General features: G+C 47.3%; 1 protein-coding gene across 3 annotated transcripts in view; it reads right to left on the bottom strand.

Moving 5' to 3' along the window:
- Positions 1 to 23,299, bottom strand: part of VGLL4 (vestigial like family member 4) — a 109,167-nt gene that overhangs the window by 7,072 nt on the left and 78,796 nt on the right. For all 3 annotated transcript variants that reach the window (XM_068162681.1, XM_068162682.1, XM_068162680.1), the window contains 2 exons: positions 18,927 to 19,116; positions 193 to 415 (listed from right to left, as the gene is read on the bottom strand). In XM_068162681.1, coding sequence (XP_068018782.1) covers positions 193 to 415; positions 18,927 to 19,116 — 413 coding nt within the window. The remainder of the gene's footprint in view (positions 1 to 192; positions 416 to 18,926; positions 19,117 to 23,299) is intronic.

The raw sequence follows: 23,299 nt of genomic DNA, 5'->3' as shown, positions 1-23,299 counted from the left end.
ATCACTGGTGCTGAACACGATGAGCTGGGACATTCATCGTGCATATTTCAGACACCCTTGGCCTGAAGAACAGTGTCACCTACCTACTGCAACTCCCAACACGTTCTGCTTATGCCTGAGGAGTCCTCACTGTGTCTACAGCAAGCATTCCTCCAACCACGCAGAGTTTCTCGTCAAGCCCCAGGCCAGTACCTGCTGCCGTTCCACAGAAGTCAGTGTAGGGGTGATGCCGACTGTGCGGGTTGCATCCGTGCTGTTTTTGGTCAGTGCTAGAGGTTGATCCATGGTCAGGCTGGGGATTGAGGTGTAGACATGATTGCCATGGAGGCTCATTGTTGGGGCAGCAGCCCTCTCGATTGGGCTGCGGCTCCTCTCCCGGTGCTCCTTCCGGTAATCTCCGTTGGCAGTCTTGTTTCTAACGCACAAAGACAGAGAGAGAGGTCAGGGACTTACTGCTGCCACAGGTTGTAACTAGATATGCAACCTTCAGTCCTTCTGAGAAGCACAAGGTGTTTGGCTTGGTTTTGAGGAGGGTACAGAATCCCTCAGAGAAGCAGCTTTGTCTGGTCAGCCACCTCTCTGCAAAGACATCCATGACTTACATTGCCAAGCTCTGGCAGCCAACGCTTTTCTTCAGCCTAGAGCTGCACCCAGGCGGTCAGCTGACCATGTGTTGTTAAGACCAGCCACCTCCTCATTTAACACACCATTAATCCCCCTCTGCCTCCTAACACCACAATATTCTCTAGGCATTGCTGAAGTCCAAGAAAAGGTTTGTTTCACTCAGAAGACAAAAAGTTGATACCAGTGGAATGCAGGGAGCATCAAGGCAGGAAGCAAGAGTCCTCACACAAAAAACTAAGGAGAAGCAAACTCCACTGCACTTACCTCAGAATCACTGAATTACAACTGCTTTTAAGAAGGGTAATTTCAAACTAGTACAGAGCAGTAAATCTGGGTAGATGTCCTCAGGTCATTAGCCTGTCAGTCACTGCAATTCAAATGGAACTGATTTTGTACTTGGCCATGAGACATCCCTGTTTCCATACAGCAGTAGAGTTGGCAATAAAGGCAAAGCAGTGAGCCAGCAGAAAGTGTGTAAGGGGGTGAAACACAAGGCTGTTTCCCCCCTGCTTTTTAAAGCAGGGCAGAACAAATTAATACACAAGAAGCAATCTGTAAAAAACTCTGATGAGTACTGGGCAAGGAGAGAAAAGAGACAGAGTACTTTCTGCAGCACTAGAAATTAAGACACATAAGGTACAACTGCAAGAAGCTACTGCCTGTTACAATATCTGAGAAGGCCTCTCCAAAAGGAAGGGTGAGGGGAAAAATACTACTCTAACAAGAGGGAAACAAGGACCTCCAAAGCTTACCAACAAAAATGCTATAGGAAAATGTTGCAGGATCATATAAACTAAATACTTTGTTCTCCCTAATGCTTGCTTGGTGTTTTCCATTAGGTAAAACCAGAAAGATTACCCTAAGCTGATTTCTCCATGTCATGGGGAATCAAAACAGCACGGGTGTACACACATCCTCCAACTCCACACCACTCTTTACACACACACATGCACCATTTCATGGGCTCTTTTTGGTTCTTTTTAACCTAAAATCCACTGGCCTGGTCTGCTACAGCCCTAGGTCTTGTACCAGGAGAGAGACAAAGCCATCGCTCCCCGCTTCTTCATGCCACTCCTGAGTTATCTCTCTGTCCAACAACCTCTTTTTCTCTGGGATGCTTTCTTCAAACAAAAACTGTTGTAGACCTTTGTTGTTATTTTGGGCCCTCTCACAGGGCTAGAAAAGCTGTGAGCTTTCTTTAGATGAAGTCCAGATCTCTGCTGTGTTCAGGGACAGGACCTTTGCTGATCTTACCACAAGTCCAGCACTACGGTTCAGATTGCTCAAGAGCCACTGGGTTGTACAGAAATCTGCTCTTGCTGCCTGCATCAAAACTCAGCTCATTTACCCCGGTACAAGTTAGGGTTAATGTGATACCAGGCAACCAGAAACTTGAGAAGCTCTGGACCCAGCTCAGTGTCTCTGCCAAATTCCCCTGACATGTTTAGGAGGGAACAGCCAACAGACTAACAACGCAATTTGTAACGTTTGGAGCCCTCTGCTCCACCACCACCCCCCACCCCCCAGCCTATCACTTGTCCCTTTTAACTAATTAGCAGCTGCAGATTAGCAGAATCGACCATAAAATCTAACCTTTTCACAGCTGGTGCTCAAGATGTTCTCTGAGAATCCTGAGCCATTCTTTGCAGGCCAGATCTGCGCCCCCAGCACACGGCCCACCAGGAAACACGCTCTGGCAGGGCTGCCTTGCCAGCTTGGGTGGTGTCACACTTCATGAGCCTGATCTGCAGCAACAGCCTTCAGAGGAAAGTTTGGAATTGCATTGCTCTGAGCTAATGACTGATGCAAATGTGACTTAGCAGCAGCACAACAGGCTCTAAAGTACAGTAGCCCCATCTTGAATTACAGCTACCGAGCAGAGCAGACTCATCCTCCTACAGCCCTCTGCAGCCAGCACGTTGCTCCACCACCAGCAGGGCTCTGCAGGCTGTTGCTGTACCTGGACACCAGCCATCAGCCAGCCTGGGAAACAGCAACCTGAAAGGGCATGGAGAAAGTCATTGTGCGAGGGAGAAAGGCAATGCCGCGCGGGGACGGCTCCTGCTCCTTGCTGCACTGCAGTATCTTTGGTGGCACCCAGCCAGCATCTTACTTTGCAACTACATATTAGCTGGTCTGCTCCAACTGAGACAACCATTTGGAGGCTGCAAAGCCACACAGAGCTCCATGAGAGTCCTGCTTTGCACTGCCTTGGAGGAAAACAAAATCATCCCTCTTCAGAATGAGTGTGTTTTGTTTTAATAAGCACAAGCTGGCTTGCAGAGGAAAAACTCTTTTCCTCCACCAAAAATGAAACTCATAAAATGAAACCAAAATCAATAGTTTAGCTACACCAGTTGTTGGGGTTTGTTTTTTTCCTTAGAACTGGGATTTCAACAGCTTGGTGGTGGAATTACTGGGAAGGGGCAGGGCTCCCACATGACCAGCGATGTGCAAACCTGCAGAAACTTCCCAGCAGAGAAGATTTTCCATTTTACACAACAGCACCTATTTCACCCCTCCTCACTTTAAACAAACCCCCACAGCCTTAAGTATTGGTGAACTGGTGGTTGTGCTGCCAAAACACCACCACCAAAACGCCTCTGCAGAAAAGCTGTGGAAGAAGGGGCTGGGAACTGGGCTCAGTCTGAAGCCAGGAAGCACAGCAGTGGGCAGCCCTTCCCTAGAGATACCCCAAATCACTCAGCTCTCTTCAGCAATCTGGGCAGACCACACCCTGGCCCTTGCTGTAGGCAAATAATTGCCTCTTCTAAATTAGAACAACTCTTCCAGGCCGGGAACCGTTTATACTTCACTCCTCCAAAACACTCTCCTCAATTCATCTCCCTTCAACTGTACAGTCTGTACAAAGAAAAAAACCCAACCCAACCCAAGACAAACCCAAACAAACAAACCCTGGAGCTTCTCCTTCCACTGCAGGTATTGTGTTTCCTGAGCCCAGCTGAAAATTTTACAGTGCTGTGTGGAATAGTAACAGGATAGCTGTGCCCTTGTGGAAACACACCAGCACCTCTGAGCCCCTCCTGTTTCACTGGAAACAGCAAACCCTACAGCTGTCTGCAAAACAGCTGGACATGAAGATACTCAGCTCCACAGTATTAAATAATTCCCACCTCAGACATGACTTTAAAATCCATTTGCTACTAGAAACTGAAAGTTTGTTACGTTTCCTTTAGATGGTTATTTATTGAGAGAGGTCATTCTTGTGTTGATATTAGATGCTTTGTCTGAAGGAGCACTCAAATTGCATGTGTTTGAAGATAATTATATATCACCAAAGTCAATTAGCTTTAAAATTCCAGAGGCACTGAACCAGCAGAGAGACATCTCGCAGTTCAAACAGAAGGGCAGAAAATTACAAAGGAGGATTTCTGACCCTGTTTGAAAAGTAACTTAAAAATATACACTACAAATAAATCCAGCTGTCCAAACAGCTACACCATCCCCCAAGCTCCACTGTGCCTTCCAGATCAGCATGTGTAACTCTGGACTCCATCCTCGGTGGTGAAGATGCCAGTGCAACCCCAGGGGCTTGCAAAGAGCCCGTTGGTACTGGTGGGACCCTGAGCAGGCATCGGGGCAGGGGGACGCTGTCACACCAGCCGTACCCATCACCCAGCCCTCCCTCCTAACAGGGGCACTGAAGCTACTGGGGCAGGTTTGTTTTAATGGAAGTGTAGAGGATTCCAACCTTAAATTAATTTCTCCAGCACTTGAAAAACAGACATTGTTTTCCATGTTTCTCCCCAGTGAATCATAACCGAGGCTCCAGCACTTACCAAGCATCATGTGCTCAGATGGATGTCATACCAAAACCACACACATCCTGACTGCTCGCTCAGAGGCTGCTCCGCTTTGGGCCCAAACAACGGTTATTAATTGTTCCAGCCCTCCTCAGGAACCAGTTCAAAGGTAGCTAAAATGCATTGTTCTCAGCAACTCTGTTGCTGTGCACCCTTTAAGGGCGGCCGTTCTGTTGGCTGGCACTGAGCGGCAGCAATTCACACTCATCCTGCAGGAACAGCCTAACTCTGCCAGCTGCTTGAGGAAAAGGGGAAAAAAGAGGCCCACCGAAGGGGACAGCTTTGCTTGCACTCACTTCCAGTATGCAGATCCTTGAGGAAGAGATGCCAGAACTATTACTGTACCTCCCAGTGTAGAAATCACAGACGGTTCACACTGCCTCTGGCAGACACAGAGCCCTGATGTGAAATGGTTGTGCTGCAGCAGTGTTTCACGCACAGAGAACAAGTATCCACTTACAGTGCTTTTAATTATCCTCTAAGATGGTTTTCTTTATACAAACACAATGCTTAAATCTTGCTTAAGAGAAAGCTCTCATTTGTGTGACCTAATTCAGATTTAATATTTTCAGCATCCTTAGAACACTCATTTGCTAACATCTTTTCCTGTCTTCCTTCCCAAGCTCCTGAGGTCTGAAAGGACAGCTGCTTTTGTTGCAGGCTACTCCAGGATTTATAATCCACTGATTTCAGATATCTTCTCCACATGATGGGGATCATTTCCTGCAGAAGAATCTCCTTGGGTACACTGTGAGGTGGGAACACAAGAATTTAAGGTGGTATTTCAAAATACAAGGATACATATCTGGGGGGGAGGGGGAATCCTAGGTGTTCCTTACCCTGAATCATTTAAGTTATCTATACCCTGAATCATTTAAGCTATCTAAATTCACTAAAAACCCCAAACAAAGCGTGCAAGTATTAGCAGCTTGCTCTCTGACTGCCAGCCAGTCATCTGAAGCATTCATAACACACAAAATAATACTGCCAACAGCCCAAGACACTCTCCAAACATCTACTCTGAATGGCTGCCACCTAAACACAGAACCCTTCTCCATCTCAGTTTCTTAGCTTTATGCTTCCCTGTTGAGTAGCCTCTTCCTTTCAGGGTTTTGAGCCCGAAAAGCTTTCAAGTAGACAACCTGTGGGAGATGATTCTTTTTACAGGAATCCTGTCCACCCCAGAACGTGGGCAGGTGGTGTGGTTTCCTGAGAAAGATAGAAGAGGCCTTCCTTTTTTGCACAGTACATTCCTCCCTGCAGGAAATCTTGTGGCCCAGCTGAAGATGGTACATTCAGACCGAGGCACAGACAGAAATGGTGACTGATCTTCCACCAGCACCTCTCCCAAAGCCACACTACAGGTGCTCTGCCTCCTGCTCTGCTCCTGGAGGGCTCTAGAGTAGCCGGTAACAGAGCAGTCCTTTAGCCCCAGCCTTTAGCTGGGAAATCCTCTGGTTCTTCCCCCATTCCAGTTAACAAGCAAAGCAGCAGGTGGCCAAGCCCTCACTTTCCGCCTCAGGGTACAAACAACTCAGCAAAGGCACCCAGGATTTCAAGCACTGCTTCAAGGCTCCTCCAGCCATGAGTAATTCAATTCAGCTGAACTCTGCCCAGAAAAAGAGCTTTTGTTCTGTTGAATTTTTCACCTTGGGTGTCATGCCCAGTTTGGAGAAAGCAGCATCCTATTTACACAAGTTCTTTCAGAACCAGAAGGACACCTGCACCAACCATACCTACTTCTCTCTGCTCTCTCCACTTCCACCAGAATTCTACAGCTCCTTCCCTTCAATTCCAATTCACAGCCCATGGAAGAGCCCTTGAGATGAGAAGTCAGAATCAAACCTTTGAAAACATGCTAACAAGAAATAAGCTAATCCTGTCTATAAACAAACATCAGTCAGGCCTTCTGTATTTATCCTCCCCTAACCAACATGTTTCAGAGATGAAGTCTCAGACCAGACAGTTCCTTGCAAATGTAATCAACCAGGAGAAGAGGTTTCACAGAAAAAGAAACAGATGAACAGAAAGCTGTGAAATACATGAAGGAGTGTCCTGTTACTGCCTGCACCAAGCACAAATCCTCAGATGCTGAGGAGCTTCCCTTCCTGAAGGCTTCACAAGTATGAAGGAATGCAAGAGAACCGCATGATGTAAGACCTTATCCACAAGCCAAAGCCACAGAACTGAAATCTAAAGCTAATGTACAGTAAAATCAATTAACACAATCTCAGACCCTGCTTGGTTTTCTCACAGGAATTTTTTCTTCATGTTTGGCCATCTTTTGCTCCAGCACTCCCAGCACCGTTTCAAAGGGTAGTGCTGGTTGCTTTATGACGACAAACATGAGCAAGGAATGTGCCAGGGTGTACTACATGAAAAATTATGTCACCACTGCAACACACACACGTACACACATGATCCAGGAATGACAGAGTTACCTCACTGCAACAGGTTCTGACTGCACATTGCCTGTAGAAATCAAACCCTGTCATTCAGCTTGAAAGAAGCATTTACCCCAGAACCTCTGCTCTGCACTCAGAAGCCTGCTCATTCAACTCCAAGCCTCCTCCTTAGGTTCTCACTCTGTGGTGCACCTCAGGGCTCATTTTAAAGCACCAGAATTTTCTGCAGAGTTTTATTATGTGAGGCCATACCCCTGATGTAAACAACAAAATGTTGAGCATATAATAAATATCTGGAAAAATTCTGCCGTGGTAAGTGACCTCATTAATTCTGCTGAGGTAACTGTAAGTATGAATTAGCCTGATAGGGAAAAAAATCACATAAATTAAAGAAAGTAAATCATTAACAGCTCAAGAAGTGGAGCCAGCACAATAGAAAGTGCTAACATTTCACTATTAGCCCAGTAGCAAGTATCATAGTATCAGTCAGGGTTGGAAGGGACCACAAGGATCATCCAGTTCCAACCCCCTGCCATGGGCAGGGACACCCCACACTAGATCAGGCTGCCCAGAGCCTCAGCCAGCCTGGGCTTAAACACCTCCAGGGATGGGGCCTCAACCACCTCCCTGGACAACCCATTCCAGGGCTTCACCACTCTCATGGTGAAGAACTTCCTCCTCACCTCCAGCCTCAATCTCCCCACCTCCAGCTTCATTCCATTCCCCCTAGTCCTATCACTACCTGAGATCCTGAGAAGTCCTTCCCCAGCCTTCCTGTAGGTCCCCTTCAGATACTGGAAGGCCACAATTAGGTCACCTGGGAGCCTTCTCTTCTCCAGACTGAACAGCCCCAACTCCTTCAGTCTGTCCTCATAGGAGAGGTGCTCCAGCCCTCTGATCATCCTTGTGGCCCTTCTCTGGACACCTTCCAGCACCTCAACATCCCTCTTGTAATAGGGGCTCCAGAACTGGAGGCAGTACTGCAGGTGGGGTTTCACCAGGGCTGAGTAGAGGGGGAGGATCACCTCCCTCAACCTGCTGGCCACACTTCTCCTGCTGCAGCCCAGGATCTGATTGGCTTTGCGGGCTGCAAGTGCACACTGAGAGCTCATATTGAGCTTTTTGTCCACCAGCACCCCCAAGTCTCTCTCCTCAGGGCTGCTTTCCAGCCAGTTACTGCCCAGTCTGGATTTGTGCCTGGGATTGCCTCGACCCACCTACAGCTGGACACTGCAGTAACAATGAACAGCCCCCCCTATGATTTCTGGAGCACAAGCATAAGCCCATTTCATCCTTTCAGACTCCTGTTTAACTGTATCTTGGTGGAAACCAGCAGCTGGGTACAACTCCCACCAGCTCTGACTTCGTGTAGATTGAGGACAAAAAAAGACACTCAGTCTCCTGCCAACCACAGCAACCAAAGAGCAGAGACCTGCTGCTCCTCCAACCTGCAGCACAGCATCACTGTCCTCCCTACTGTAGCTGCCTGTCAGGAACAGCACATTTCTTGGAAAGCAAAAGGAACCAAACCTTTAAGATTTATCTGACTGAGGCACTTCTCCATAACCATCTCCAGAGAGATGCCTTTGAACCCACACAACATACTAGAAAAACATGTAAGTGAAGAACTGTTTCTGCCAAGTGTGAAGCCCAACAGACACAAGATGTGCACATCTCAGGAGCTGAAGAAGGCTCTGCAGAGGATGAGATCTGCCTTTAGGAGATGCTGCTACTACAGTTAGATGCACACCAGAAACTCAATCCTTTGGCTGCCAGGCAAGACCAGAACTAAGGTTCAGAAGTAAACTATACAGAAGTCAGCACAGTATCTAGGTGCTTGAAGGCACAACAGTCATGTTCTGGGAAAGTCAAATGAACCTGGTGAAACAGAGCGGAGCCTGCCAACGTTCACATCTGGAGAGCAAGTCAGGCTACTGCGTATATCAGGAGGAACAGAGCATGAACTAGAAAGACAAGTTACTGGTAGAATGGAAATGAAAAGTGTCAGTGCAGAAGTCTGAGCTTCCTCAAGTCCACAAGACCCTTTGAATTGCTTGGAGGGGCAAAGCATCCAGCAAAGCAAATGCTAAAAGATGTGGTGAAAGGGCCGCTCCAGACTTCCCCGAAAATTTGTAACAGGCAGGCAGGAAAGTTTAACAGCATAAGGAAACAGCAAAGAGGCTTCCATGAACACAGCTAGAAGGTCAGAGGGGTCACTGGAAAGATACGGGTCAGCTCTACAATGATTAATTTGTACCCAACTGCAATGCCCACCCCAACACCTCTGGCCAAGATTTCCTCCTACGTTCCACCGACTGACGCCCTGGGTCACATGCAGCGTTTCTAATTCAGCCATATTAGCATCCTTTTGAAGTCGAGCTTGGCACATGCAGCAAACCTGCAGTCACTGCAAAACACTCTAAAAGCTATTTACGATCACACAGAGAAACTGGGGGCCAGCATCAGGAGAAAGCTCACACATCAAATAGCCGCAGCAGCGGGTCATGTCTTAGCAGCACTACATGAGCCACATGCATGGGTGCTCAACACTGCCAGGGTAGAGCAGGCTGCTCTGCAGGCTCTGGGAAAGCTTGCTGCTGGTGAAACTCGGTGCTGAAACTGCTAGAAGAGATTAAAAATGGCTGTTATGTTGCCTTACAGCATTTTCTGGGTAGTGCCTTATACTGTTTTCTACTGGAAAAAACACTTTCCTCCATTGCTCAATGACTGCCATGCAGATATACCAGACTAAGACAGTGTGAGCCCCAAATTCTCCAAAGTTGATGGGATTTTATTTAGTTCACAGGATGTTAGGGGTTGGAAGGGACCTCAGGAGATCATTGGGTCCAAGTCCCCTGGCCAGAGCAGGGGCCCAGAGCCCCAGGGGTCTCAGCCTTTCCTCATAAGGAAAGTTGAATCACCTAAAAGCCTGCATCAGGCAGATTCTTATGGCAGAGGAGCAGATGAATATTTTTTTCCCCCCTCCAAACAGATGTTGCAGGAAGTAAAAGATACCAGAGCAAGTTTATTTAGTAGAAGCTTGAACAACACAAACCAGTCTCTGAAAATAAGGTCACAGTGTTGGAATTAACCATGTCACACTGTCAAGAGGTGGGATTGTAGAGCTTCCCTTTCCAGCTACAACAGTTCTTACGTGAAAGAGGGAAAAGGGCCTGGGTCACTGAAGCTTACAAATCACAACCTCCATGCACCAGATGCACACTGTAACCTTGGCTGAGGTGAAGCAGGAAAAGCTGAGCAAGTAGATGAATTCACTTTCAGACAGAAATATTAACAGTGCTCAAAAAAAAGAAACCCCAGGGCTTCAGGCCTTCAGCCTGAGAGTGGTGTTTAAATAACTGCTTTTAAGACTTGAGGCTTGGGTTTTTTTTTCACGGGCTGTTTTATAAAAGGAATAAACTTTTCATTAAGAGTTTATTGAAGCTGTTTGTAATTGCTAATAAAAATCTGAATTACCGAAACCTCTAGAAGCACCATAAATACAATTCCAGCTTTGTTTGATTTTGCACAGCTATTCCTACCCCAAGATAGTAAAATTAACTCTTTTCAAAAGCTGATAGCCAGACCGACCACAGCAGCAGCCGAGTGTCTGGAGGGTGCTTCTGCAGCCAAGGTGCCCACATTAACCATCCAGCTCCACAATCAACAGTACCCCCTCACAGCAACTTGGGATTTAAGGGAGACATTAGTCAGAAAAGGAAGTCACAGGCAAAAAATGTTTGGGCTTCTTACTCTCCCCTCCATTCCCCCCTCCCCTTTTTTAAAGGAGTGACTTATGAACATTAACAGTTATTAATTAAAATTGTGACAAAAGGATTCATGAAGCATCATGCCTCATCATTCAGATAGCAAGGAGTCAGCCATGTCCGTACAGCTCACAGAGGCTACCAACAACTACGACAGACTTAAGACTTCAAAGGCAGGACCGTGACAGGAACGCAGGAATCGACCTTAACTTGACTGGAATGTGCGGCGACTCCGTTATTGACAGCAACTGCACATCTGCCCCACATTAAAGGGAACATGAAATAGTAATTAAGAGTGTGCTGAGACTTCTCCCCAGATGTTTTGGAAACTTTTTCTCATGGCTCTGCGAACTGGTCCCACCCCCTTTTCCCCCTCTGGCTGGGCAGGGAGCGCTGGAGTCGGCGCGGTGAGCGGAGCCCCGGCTGCCGCGCAGGGGGAGCCCGCAGGTAGGAGCAGGCAGCACGGCAGCCGCGCTTGCCGCAGCCGCGTTCCGCCGTCTTTCGGGAGCAGTATTTACATTGTCAGTGAGAAATGCTGGAGAGCTGCTGCGCGGCAGCGTGTGCTTACGGTGCTAGCCCAGTTATGCGAGAAATGCGGAGGCCTGCACCTGGCTGTGGGCACACGGGCATCTACCTCAGCCGACACCGAGCAGCCACACAGGGACGGGCGGATCCCGGCGACATTTTCCACGGGGGGAAGTGGTCAAATAACTGAGGTCAAAACCTCCAGACTTCAATGGCGGCAAACTCCTTTCATTCCGCTTGCAGCTTCTTTCGTGCCAAATCCCCAAGGAGCGCCGCGTTCCCTCCTCGCAGCCGCTGGGCAGCCGCGGGGCGGGGGCACACCCGGGACCCTGCCGCCCTCGCCGCCCCAGGCCTGAGCCGCCAGCGGGATGGGAGGCTCGCGGTGACGGGCGCGGTACTGCCCTGGGGGTGAGCACGGCCCGGGCGCTGGACGGCGGCCGCGTCCCCCCCGAGCCCGGCCGGGGCCTCTCTAGCTGGGCTGAGGCAGAGCGCGGCCCCGCCGCCTCGTCACGATAAAAGTCTCCCCGGCCCGGCGCCGGGCAGGCGGCTTCCAGCCACGGCGAGGCGGGAGGCGGCCCGGGCTGCGGAACGGTGGCAAGAGAGACAGGAGCTCAATGAGCTCCCTCCCTACCAACCACATTTTGGGAGTCAGTAAGGGGAAGGCTGGCAGTGCCGCACACCCTCTTCCCCTCCATCTCTCCATGCTGCCTGGGTACCCAAACGTGGGGAGAGGGGAGGACAACGCGGGACAAAACCTCGAGATGGCCACGGGTGCTTAGAAGCAGCCAGAGGACGACTCCTCGCCTTTCAGCACCAAGAAACACTGCCCGGCACTGCGAGTAAGCGCTCAGCAGTGTGGCAGGAATGAATTAAAGGCAGCTCCCTTGTCCTGCAGCATATTACAGCAGGCGGGGAAATGAAAGGAGAGCCTCCAGTCCAGCACTCAGTCTGGGGGGAAAAAAATTAGTAATTTAACTAGAAATTAGTGTAACATTTCTTCCAAATCTTGCCCTGACAGAGTCATTGTCTATAGCAACCGTGTCCACAACATTCCGATTCTCAAGAGCACAACTTTCTAGTAAATGGCACATCTGTCAAACTGCAGGAAACATCTGGGAAAACGGTTAAAGATGTGAGATGAAACCTTTGTTTCCATAAGGTTAAGATGTACATCTAGAATATGTTTAGTTCTTCCCTTGCCTCTTGGCTTAGCTATCAGAGTTTGGTGTCGAATTTCACCCCCAGGTAGATACAGGGTAATTAACACAATCCCTTTAAGGGAAGCCATGAGGAGCCCCCCGGGGCAAAAAGCCAAGACCTGGGCTGCTGAAGGGATTGGTGCTCTGTTCCTATGTGCACAGGCCTTGGGCAATTCCCTGTGTGGGTGCTGGAGCCTCTGCACCAGAATGACAGAGCTCAGAGCTTCACAGAGCAGCTCAGAGCTTCAACATCCCTGTGGAAGTTTGAATGCTCCCCTTGACAAAAGAAGGAAAATGAAAGTAGAAAACATTGTATCAAAGCAGAGCTCTGGAGCTAGCTGACAAAAGCAGTTTTGAAGTGGAGACACCTGAGCTAACACTGCCTGATTTTTCAAGTACTTAAACATATACCCAAAATTTGATAGATCAGGTCCTTTGAGCAAGGACTGATCAGCTATCAATTTAACCCCTGAAACTCTTCATTTCACATGAGCTTGACTACACTCTCCTGAGCTCAAAGGCACTTGAGTACTCTCTGAAATGTCCCTTGAATAAGAACTTCTGTAAAACTGAGTGTTAAATATTAACTCAGGTAATTAGCTCTTTCAAGCCCCCCTCTGAAGCTTCACTTTAATGTACATTCGTTGGAAACAATTTAAGTACAATTTTGTGGAGTGTGTGACCTCCACTGGTAAGAAAATTTATCTGACTGCTTTGCTCTGCATTCAGATAATGCACACAGGAAAAGAAAAAAAACATATATAAATTAGGAAAAGCAACGTGAAAGTGCTCTGCAATCCCTTTGTCCACTGTGAGCAGCAAGAGCCACACTGGAGCAGTTCCACTGGCAGTCCAGAGGATTTCAGCTTCAGAAGGACCGCTTTGAAAACACCAGGTTAATCCTAAAATACTTCAAAGGCACATCTGAGCCAAGAGAACCCAGTGAGGATGCCTGCAAATAGATGAGAGGCGTTCTGGGTGTTCTGAGTTGTGTGTGTCGGGGTTTTTCCTTCAATTCCAATTTGTCACAATAAAATGACAGCATAAACATATTTCTTAATACCACGTGAAGTTTGGAGCCAAAACAGCAGCAGTTAGCAGCAAAGAACTCTTCTGAATGCTCCCACACTATCTCTGCAACCTGGTTCTAAATCTTTTCAAGCCCTGCTTGGAGCTGGAGCCAGGCTCCACCCCCACAAGGACCTGATTTTTTGCAGAACATATCTACCATCTATCTGATCAGGTGGGTTGGATTGGTTGATGGGTTGGACGGGATGATCTTGAAGGTCTCTTCCAACCTGGTTTATTCACAGTATAACTAAGGTTGGAAGAGACCTCGAGGATCATCGAGTCCAACCTATCAACACAGACCCCATGACTAGACCATGGCACCAAGTGCCACATCCAATCTCCTCTTGAACGCCTCCAGGGATGGTGACTCCACCACCTCCCTGGGCAGCACATTCCAATGATGAACGACTCGCTTGGTGAAGAACTTCCTCCTCACCTCAAGTCTAAACCTCCCCTGGCGCAGCTTGAGACTGTGTCCCCTTGTTCTGGTGCTGGTTGTTTGGGAGAAGAGACCAACCCCTTCCTGGCTACAATCACCTTTCAGGTAGTTGTAGAGGGCAATGAGGTCACCCCTGAGCCTCCTTCACTCCAGGCTAAACAATCCCAGCTCCCTCAGTCCCTCCTCACAGGGCTGTGCTCAAGGCCTCTCTCCAGCCTTGTTGCCCTTCTCTGGACATGTTCAAGCATCTCGATGTCCTTCTTAAACTGAGGGGCCCAGAACTGGACACAGTACTCAAGGTGCGGCCTAACCAGTGCTGAGTACAGGGGCACAATGACTTCCCTGCTCCTGTATTCTATACTATACATTCTTAGCTGGGGTCAGGGAATGGTAAGGAGGAAGGTGATGGAGTCATCCTCCCACAGGGAGTGTCGTTTATTGAGTATTTCAGATCTTACTCAAAACTCCTTGCTCTGATCTACTACAAGTTGAAGAGACCACAGCTGACCCTTCTTTAAGGAGGAGGTTGATAAATGACCTGCAAAAGCCTGTTCTAGCTTGAATTGTTCAAATCCAAGTAACTTTCAGGATAGCTCAAGACAGATTTTGTAAAAGGAATGCCAGGGCAGATTCTGTTACAGTGTCACTGAAGTGAGCAAACTCCATGGGATAGTCATTGTAAGAAATTCAGATATATGGCAGCTTCCAAACTTCAAGAACCTAGCCTGGCTTCACAGATCAGCTTTGCCATGATTCTTCACCATAACAGAAGAGAAGGCACAACCTAAAACTGGAACAGAAGTGTCTGGGTCTGTGATTTTATGTCCAAAACTAAGCATCACCTTATGCCATACACATTAAAGTGCCTGGCTCATGTGGAGACCTTTCTGTTATTACAAGAAAAAAAAAACCTTGTTACATACACAAATCAAGATGGTTACTCCTCAGGCATTTACTTAACAGCTGCAGAGTTTTGCTGTGAGAGTATTTTCACATAGAAATTACTTCTCATTGCCATCCAAATGCCACCAAACCAAACGGGGATGGTGACAGAGACAGAGGGGAAATATTCCATTCACAAGCCTGCTGTCCCAAACCAAACCTGCTTTTAGCCTTATGTACTGGAGAAGCAAACAAAAATAGCAGTCCCTTCCAATGGAGAAATCACATATAATTTTACCAGCAGCACAGAATCTGAATCTTTTTGAAGATGCCAGTGGCAGCAATCCACTTTCACCTTAAAAACAGCAATTTGCTCCCACAACTTGCTAGCCTGCAAACCGTTTGCCAAATTGCCACACCACAAGGATAAAGTAGTATCCATGGCTGCCCCTTGCCCAAAAGCAGTTAAAAGTTTCATTTTGCTGGTTCCCACTAAGAGTCAGAGAAGCTAAACCAGCCCAGAGCCATTTCTTTACAAAAGAAATGGAAGTTTTGTGCTCCTTTACTGGTTGTCTTTGCTGCTGGCCCTCTCCCTGCTCAGAGGACTCTTACAGCGGAGCTGCTGCCTGCCAGGAACGGGCTGATGTCAGCTCCTGCAGCTCCTGCTCGGATAAGGAGCTCTTTGTGTTCAGCTGAACTGTGAAAATGAGAAAATGCCCCCAGCCTGACAAACAAGAAACCCACAGCACACAGGTCAGGCCTGAGACCTCCGCTTAAAGGTCCCACACGCCACAGCCACACTCCCCTTGCAGCACACTGCCCGGGGAGAGAGTTAATGTTACCTGAGACTCGCCTGAAATGCTACATACACCTTGGAAAGGTAACAAAGCCGCTTCATTTGGTAAGGCAGACTGGTACAGCTCACCAGCCACGCTGCTCATACAGAAAGTGTTTGTAATTCTTACATAAAGCAAATTCCTCTGTAAATCAAGCTGATTTTAGTGAAGTCATATGAAAACAAAGGCATGCTTCAACTTGAGGCTTAAGATAAGCCTCCTTCTCCTCCACAAAGAACCAGAGAAGAAAGTATGGCCCAAAAAGCACATTTTCCTTCAGTGAGATTATACTTTAGCAAATGCATTTGAAGTAAAACATGTGAGGGGTGAAATGCAAATAAAGGAATTTCATATTGCAGAGGGTCGGTTTTGATTTGGGGTGGAAGTCTTTTCTTTCCCCCCAAGTGAGGAGGCTTGTGGGTGTCACCTCTGTGACCACAAAAACACAGGAGCTGGATAAATAATGCCCAGTTACTTTGCCATGAGGAAGGCAGTCTCACACACTGACTTAGAAAAGAAAAATGAAACCCCCAAGGTTCTGCAGCGTATTTTGTTACCCCAAAGCTGAGCTGGAGCCTTTGATAAATTGTTCTTTGCAGAGGAATTCCATCACATATTTCAGAAACACAGCAGACTGCCAGAGCGTTTGATTCACTCCACTCCAGAGACTGCACTCCAATGGCTGTGTTTTTCCATGACAAAAGTAAACATATCCAAGACCAGCTCAAAGGCCTAATCAAAGGAGTTGCATCAGGGAGTTTAGGCTCGAGCAGGGAACATCTGAAAGCACTGAATTTCCAAACACAAGGCTGGCACCACTGGATTTCTCTTAATATATCCAAAACACTTAGCAAAGTGGCTCCATTCCCAGTAAAGCTGAGATGCTGGGGTGCTGCTACCTAAGAGTTAACATCCAACTGCTAACAAAAGGTTTCCCCATTTACAACGAAACACAGCACACAATCCTTGGCCTCTTTAATTACATTTCCAACCACAATATGCTGGTGTTAAGAGGATGAATACACAGCTGCCTCGCCGTTCTACCAACGCCATCACAAAGACCCAAATGTCTGAACGAGAGCTGCTCACCCTTATAAAGACTTCAGTCTTCCAGGCATTGACTTCCAAATGAAAAACACATCTGCCCATCTGGGCATTCGGGATGACTGAAGACATTCAGCCAGAAGAGTGCAGACTTCAACACTGATGTGTGGCAAAGCTGTGCAGTCAGTAGCCCTGATGCCGACTGGGGCACATATGCCCAGTTCTTGTACCACCAACTCTTTTGTCCTGAGAAGTTCAAACTACCCAGACTCTAAACTTCATCTTTATACTCCAAATCACAAAGATGTCTTTGACCAGCTCCAAAGATATCATGCCACTGAGTCTCCACATTACGCTTCACGCCTCTCTATGAATGTGGTTGTCTAATTCAGCGTTGTCCAGCTCACACTTCTAGAGCCCCCAAGTCACTACAGTGTGACCCATGTTCCACAAGACAGTTCCCTCCCCCAAATCTCCTGTCTCACCTTTAGTGTGAGCCAATCAAGCTTCCACAACACACTTCCCATCTCCAAAACAAAGTTTTCAGGGCACTCCTACAAAGTTTGAGTAACCCATTTCTATTGTTGAACCTCAACATCACGATCAGAAAACAAGGGGGAAATATAAAGAACATTCAAAACCAATAATTTCCACGGTGGTGGAAGCAGAATGAGAATAAAACTCTTCTGAAGTATATTGATATTTATCTATTTCAGACACAGCCCAAGTTTGAGGTTTTGTAGTGTTCAGTTGGAAGCCTGGTTTCATTTTTGGCCAGATCACACTCACAGAGCACAGAAAATAAAAGACCAAACCAAAACTATCTGAGATTACAATTCATCTGCAGTAGACAGATTAATTGAGATGAACTGCCACCAGGTAAAACACTGGGCAGACAAGCCAGTGCTCTTCCATACAACAAGATGCACATTTCACCTATAAAAGCACAGAAAGAATCTATTGAGTGAAAACCTCCAAGGCTGGATGAGTGAAAATACACCACACTGGCACAGACCTGACAGCTTTAAAACACAGCTAGGGGATCACCTGAAATAACTGCCTGTGGCTTTTGGTGGTGACCCTTGGTTGCACGAGTCTGTCGGTTCAGACTTCATTATTTTTATGGCCTCCACTGTATAAAGTGTTATAATGTATGTAACTGCCAGCTGTGTTTTATTTTATCACTGGCAAATGAGTTTTCAAAAGATCCCACCACCTGTTCCCAACCCAGTGACATAACACCTCAAAAACGCAGTAATTCGATTCAGTTGTGTCCCATATGCCTGCCAGAGAAACCCAGCAGATGCTGCTTTCCAACATCAGCACTCCCAGCCCCAAGGAAAGGCTATAAATAGTTAAGTTTTGAGGTGAGAGAACAAGGTGTGCTGTAAATGAGAAGTCTCCCTCCGCCTGTGAGCTTGCATTGTTTTGCATTACTTCAGTGCTGGATTCCTGATTTGTAACAAATTCCAAGGCTGCAGACTACAGGCCCAGCCTCTGACTAACACTGTGGTGATTTATTTGAGGATAAATACCTCAGTCCGCATCTTATGACTGCACACAACAGTCCAGAGCAGCGTGGAATGCAAGGAACGCAGAGGCTGCCAGAGCTGAGGCAGCAGGGAAAGGCGCAGAGCTATCTGGACTGCTCAACTGCTCCGATCACTTCCTCCCGTCAAGAATGAACGGAATTCTCCAAGCCTCTGCTTCGTGCCAGCCAGGCTCGCATTCCCAGGAATGGGAACAGGGCAAGAATGGCATTTGGTGATTACCCAACAGATGCACCTCGCTCATCAACACCTTACCTGTGTGAAAAATGCCCCACCTGACTGTCAGAGCCGCCCTGCAATCCTTTCAGCAATGTTTAGCAACAACTGCTGCCTGCCCAGTTGTCAAGGCAGGCTGCGGAGCAGCTGGCTCACAATCCCCTGGCCTCACAAAAATGCAAAGCACTTCTGCTTCCCCTCCTCCTGCTTCCCCACCCCCAGCAGCACAGAGGCTCAGAATCAGGGGAAATGAAAGGAGCGGAGTACAAAGAACAAGTGAACAATCCTTGAGAAACTCCAAGGTGAATGCCTGTGTTTTGCTATAAATAGTGAAGCTGGGCTAATTCCTGTTACTTCACGCTGTATGAAAACAAAAGAAAACAAGAAGCCACCCATCTAATCACATCAGCCTTTGTGCAGATCTCCCAGCCAAACTGGGACAAAGGCACAAAGTTTCAGGCACAGTTTGCTTTTAGCAGGCACAGAGATGGAGAGGACAGCACTAGGCTCTGGGAAGCAGAGGTAAGGAGAGCAGGGCACTTACAGATGCGGATTGAACATTCGACTCATTTTAGAAACATGGTCGTTTTCACAGTCCAGCTCCTCATCCCCTTGGTCCATGCTGAGCTTCCTCTTGTTGGGACTGATGGGAGGAGGGCCTGTTCGGTGGTTGGTGAGAGCAGAGGACACGGGAAGAGACTGCATTCTGGGCTCCCCTCTTAGAGCTGCTTCACCTGCAGGAAGAAAGCAAGGGAGAATGAACACGGCGGGGAGAAAGGAGGAAAAGTGGCATGCTCTGGGAGAATGTTCTTGCAGAAAAGCTCCCCAACCAGGTGTCAGGTCTGCAGAGGCACATTTAACACAGCTGCAGGATAACTAAGGCATCACAAACCATACTTGAGTGCTTTATGCTGGAACAAAGAGCTGGAAAAAGGTGATAAAGGGAGCAACTCACTCCAGATGATCTGAAAGGTTGAGTTAACACATCTTTACAATAGAGGTTTTATTCAGAAGAGCTCCTTCTTACAAGCTGCCATTCCAACACTGAACTCTCATTACCTCACTCTGCAAAGCATGACTATTTGCCATGAAATCGGCTTTGTTCCTCTGCTTATGGTTGTGGCTGGACATTCCAGGGCTACAGTTTGCGTTTATGCCACACATTCAAGATCTCAACCGAGCAAACGTTCAAACTCTCAAATAATTCCTTGTGAAGGAAGCAGTCCAAAACAAGCTTGTTTGGTGGAAGGTAAAAAATTAGGGGGGGGAAAGTGGAACTTGCTGATGCTAACTTTGTCCTTGGCTGTCCTTCTCTCAACTATGTTTGAAGCAGTGAACAAAAGAGCACCAATCTTCGGCACAAAATGCTGATTAAGAATGTTGAATTTCAAGTAGGCAGAGGGGTGGTAGAGCACCGAGGAGATGAGAAGTTGTGTGGCAGAAAATGCCACTCCCAGCATCTGGGACAAATGATAGGAAGAAGTTCTATACAGAAAGAGTGATTGCGCTGTGGAATGGGCTGCCCGGGGAGGTGGTGGAGTCGCCGTCATTGAAGGTGTTCAGGAGGAGACTTGATGGGGTGCTTGGTGCCATGGGTTAGCTGTTTGGGTGGGTTGGATTGGTTGATGGGTTGGACACGATGATCTTGAAGGTCTCTTCCAACCTGGTTTGGTTTATTCTAATACAGCCACCTCGCACGCAAACACATCCAGGGGCTGCCACCAAGCACACCTCAAACCGTGGCCCACCAGCCTCCCTGCTTTCAATGAAAGGTTTCCACTTCCCACACGGCCCAAAGGGGCGCTGCAGCTCACCAGGGCTTTACTGGAACTCACATCCTCTCAGCCACAGGTCGTATTTAGCCCTCAGAGGGATTTAAATATGTTTAAAAAAATATAAAAGAAAAGAACACAACAACAACAAATATGCAGCAAACCAAACAAACATTGGTTTTGGGGCTTCACCAGGGGCTTGGAGAGGAGCTAAGCTAACCAGGGTTACCTATTCTGGTAGTATCCCTGAAATAGCCATTTTTGCTAGAGTTTAATGTTGTATTTTTCCTATGCTGCCAGAAGGATTTTGTTGGTGTTGTGTTTTGTTGGTTTTTTGGTTCTTTTTTTCTCCTACATGGCCATAATTTCCAGAACTAAAATTAGGATGAAGTTCACTCCATCTCCAGGCCTGAGGTACCTGACAATGGGAATCTTTGTGTGCCACCACACGCTTTCGCGTCGTCGCCCAGGCAGATGATTTATGAAACGCTGCCCTGATTCCACACACGACAAATGCCATTCTGTTGGAAAAAGGAGGAGTGAGGAGAAAAGCCTCCTGAGTGTTTACCAGTAAAAATAAGCATTTTGCCAGTTTAGTCAGCATAATCTAAACTAGCAAACACACACTGACCTATAACACACCACAAGCCACGATTTCTATTAAAGACGCTGGCACCAAGTCTAAATAGGAACTTTCCACCCCGGCTCTCAACAGTGAAACTGTGCTCTGCTGCAAATGCTCTGAGACAGACACCCAGACCCTCTCCTGCTCAGAAAAACCTAAGTGGTCATTGGGAAGGCCTCACAACCACTCTAACATCACAAGAGAAGCTTTTATCAGCAAGACCTCTCTCATGGAACAATCTTTGTATCCGTTGAACTTCTGTGTTTCTTCATCAGCCTTTGTGTTTTGCCAGTAGAAACCTCCACCTACATAGTGTCATATTCTAAGCTTTAGAAGGAAACCACATCATACAAGTTCCTCTCAGTGAGGAATCTCCCTCACCTCTATCTTAAAAAAAAAGTTAATAATGTGGAAAAAAAACCCCAAAACTTTAATCAGCTGAAGTCTGTGCTACTCTCCTCCTACCCATACACAATCACTCTTCTCTGCAGTACCCTGAATCACTTCTGAAGACTCCAACACAAAACTCCACTACAGGAATTGCAAATTCTGTGCAGGCACCTAAATCCTACTGACTTCTGAGCAACTCCCAACAGCAACACGGGCAATTTAAATATCCATGCAAATTAAACAAGTGTAAAGCTCACTCTGGTGTTCAGAGAAGACAGGAATCTCTAGAGAGCATCCAATGTAGCGAGTTAGAAATCTTTCCTTTCTCCCAAACAGCAGCTAGGAGCCTGATATGCAATTGCCACAGAATCACAGAGGGGTAGGGGTTGGAAGGGACATCTGGAGATCATAGTCTTTAAAAAAAAAATCATTAAAATTCATCATATTATTTGTGTGGGAACAACAGTATGTCTACATTACCATCCAGATTAAGTACACAATCTGGTAAAAATGCTGTTGCTATCCTATGCCGGCAATAGAGAACCTCACTTTAAAGAATTTCAGCAAAGAAAGGAATGGCTTCCAACTGAAAGAATTTAGTAATGAATATTCCTAATTGTAAAGTACCATGGAGGTGACACCACAGCCTTCAGAACTGCCCCGTGTATCAGTAGCAGCAGCAGTGCCACTCAGCCAAAATTAACCCAATTAACAACATTTTAACCAGGTGGCAGTGGTGAGCAGGGAGGACCAGGGGCAGCTCTTAAGGACAGGCTGGAAGTTTAGGCTTGAGGTGAGGAGAAAGTTCTTCACAGAAAGAGTTGTTGGCCATTGGAATGTGCTGCCCAGGGAGGTGGTGGAGTCACCATCCCTGGAGGTGTTCAAGAGGGGATTGGATGTGGCACTTGAAGCCATGGCTTAGTAGTCAGGAGGTGTTGGGTGACAGGTTGGACTTGATCTCTGAGGTCTTTTCCAACCTTATTGATGCTATGAAGGAGACTGAGCATGAAGATAGAAGTGGTCAGGGATCAGCATCTTCAGCAGCCCACCCTGCAGACACAAAGCAAGAAGAGAACACCCAACAAAAGAGTCCAAATAACAGGACATCAAGAGGAGAAATCTCTCTGCATTGCTCACAGGGGTCAACTGCATATTCACACACTGTATTTGTACTGCCTCAGGAGCTCTCATGTGCCCTGTGATTCTGATGAGGGCTAAAACTAGGCAACTTCTTTCCCCCCCCTACTTTCCTCCTCGCCAAACCTGAATTTAAACCAGAGAGGGAGAAACCACAGCAGAGTCTACCACACAAAATGCTGGGTTAGTGACTAGATTTGTCTCCCCCAGCTGACCACACACCATGGTAACCAGACTCGCATCATGCAGCTGGCAAGACAGCACTGATAAAACAACTGCCTCTCAGAAAATTCCCCAAGTCCAAACTCCAGCCTTCAAAATTCATTACTGTGACGGCTTGTGTCTGCCCTGCAACTGCAAGCAGAGATAGCAAACACATTTATTGTGCCTCTCATAATACACCTCTTTGTTTCAGTAAGCAGCTGGTGTAAGGCACTCCAGATCTGCTGCTTTCAGAGAGTTCTCCTTACAACTATTCATGCTAGCATTTTTCCCTCCCCCCTCTCTTTTTTTTTCCACTAAAACTGTTAGGCAACATGATAAAGCACAGACAAGCTGAAGAGATAAGGCCGTGACGTAGTGTCTGCCTATACAGCAGTGCTGCAGCACTGTGCTGGCTTGACAGGAGTCTCGGCAGTCAGCAGGAACGTTCCCTCCTTTTAACCACTTAAAACCTAAACCGAAAGCCACTCAAATGAACGCAGGCAAAGGAATTGTTTGTAAAAGCAGCAGGGCTCTTTTTCAGCTACACACAGCAGCAGGATGGCTCTCTGGGAACAGCCAACCTCCACCGCTCTGCGTTTCCCTGGCAGTTCAGTCAGCAGTATCTGCGTGCCTAGCGCAAGACCCACACAACACAAACATCACAACAGCAAGGGTCTTGTTTATACACGTGTGGATTTGAGAGCAAGGCACCAGAGGATTCTTAAAATATGCCTGAGAACTCCAGGAATTACCAAAGACTGGGGGGAAAAAAACCAAAAATCCCCACCA

The sequence above is a fragment of the Melanerpes formicivorus genome, unplaced genomic scaffold (genome assembly GCF_026170545.1).
Source record: "Melanerpes formicivorus ecotype bairdi unplaced genomic scaffold, bMelFor1.0.p_v2 SCAF_66, whole genome shotgun sequence".
Classification (NCBI taxonomy): domain Eukaryota; kingdom Metazoa; phylum Chordata; class Aves; order Piciformes; family Picidae; genus Melanerpes; species Melanerpes formicivorus.
Note: the sequence above shows the minus strand (reverse complement) of the source record. Positions and strands in the feature narration are given on the sequence as shown.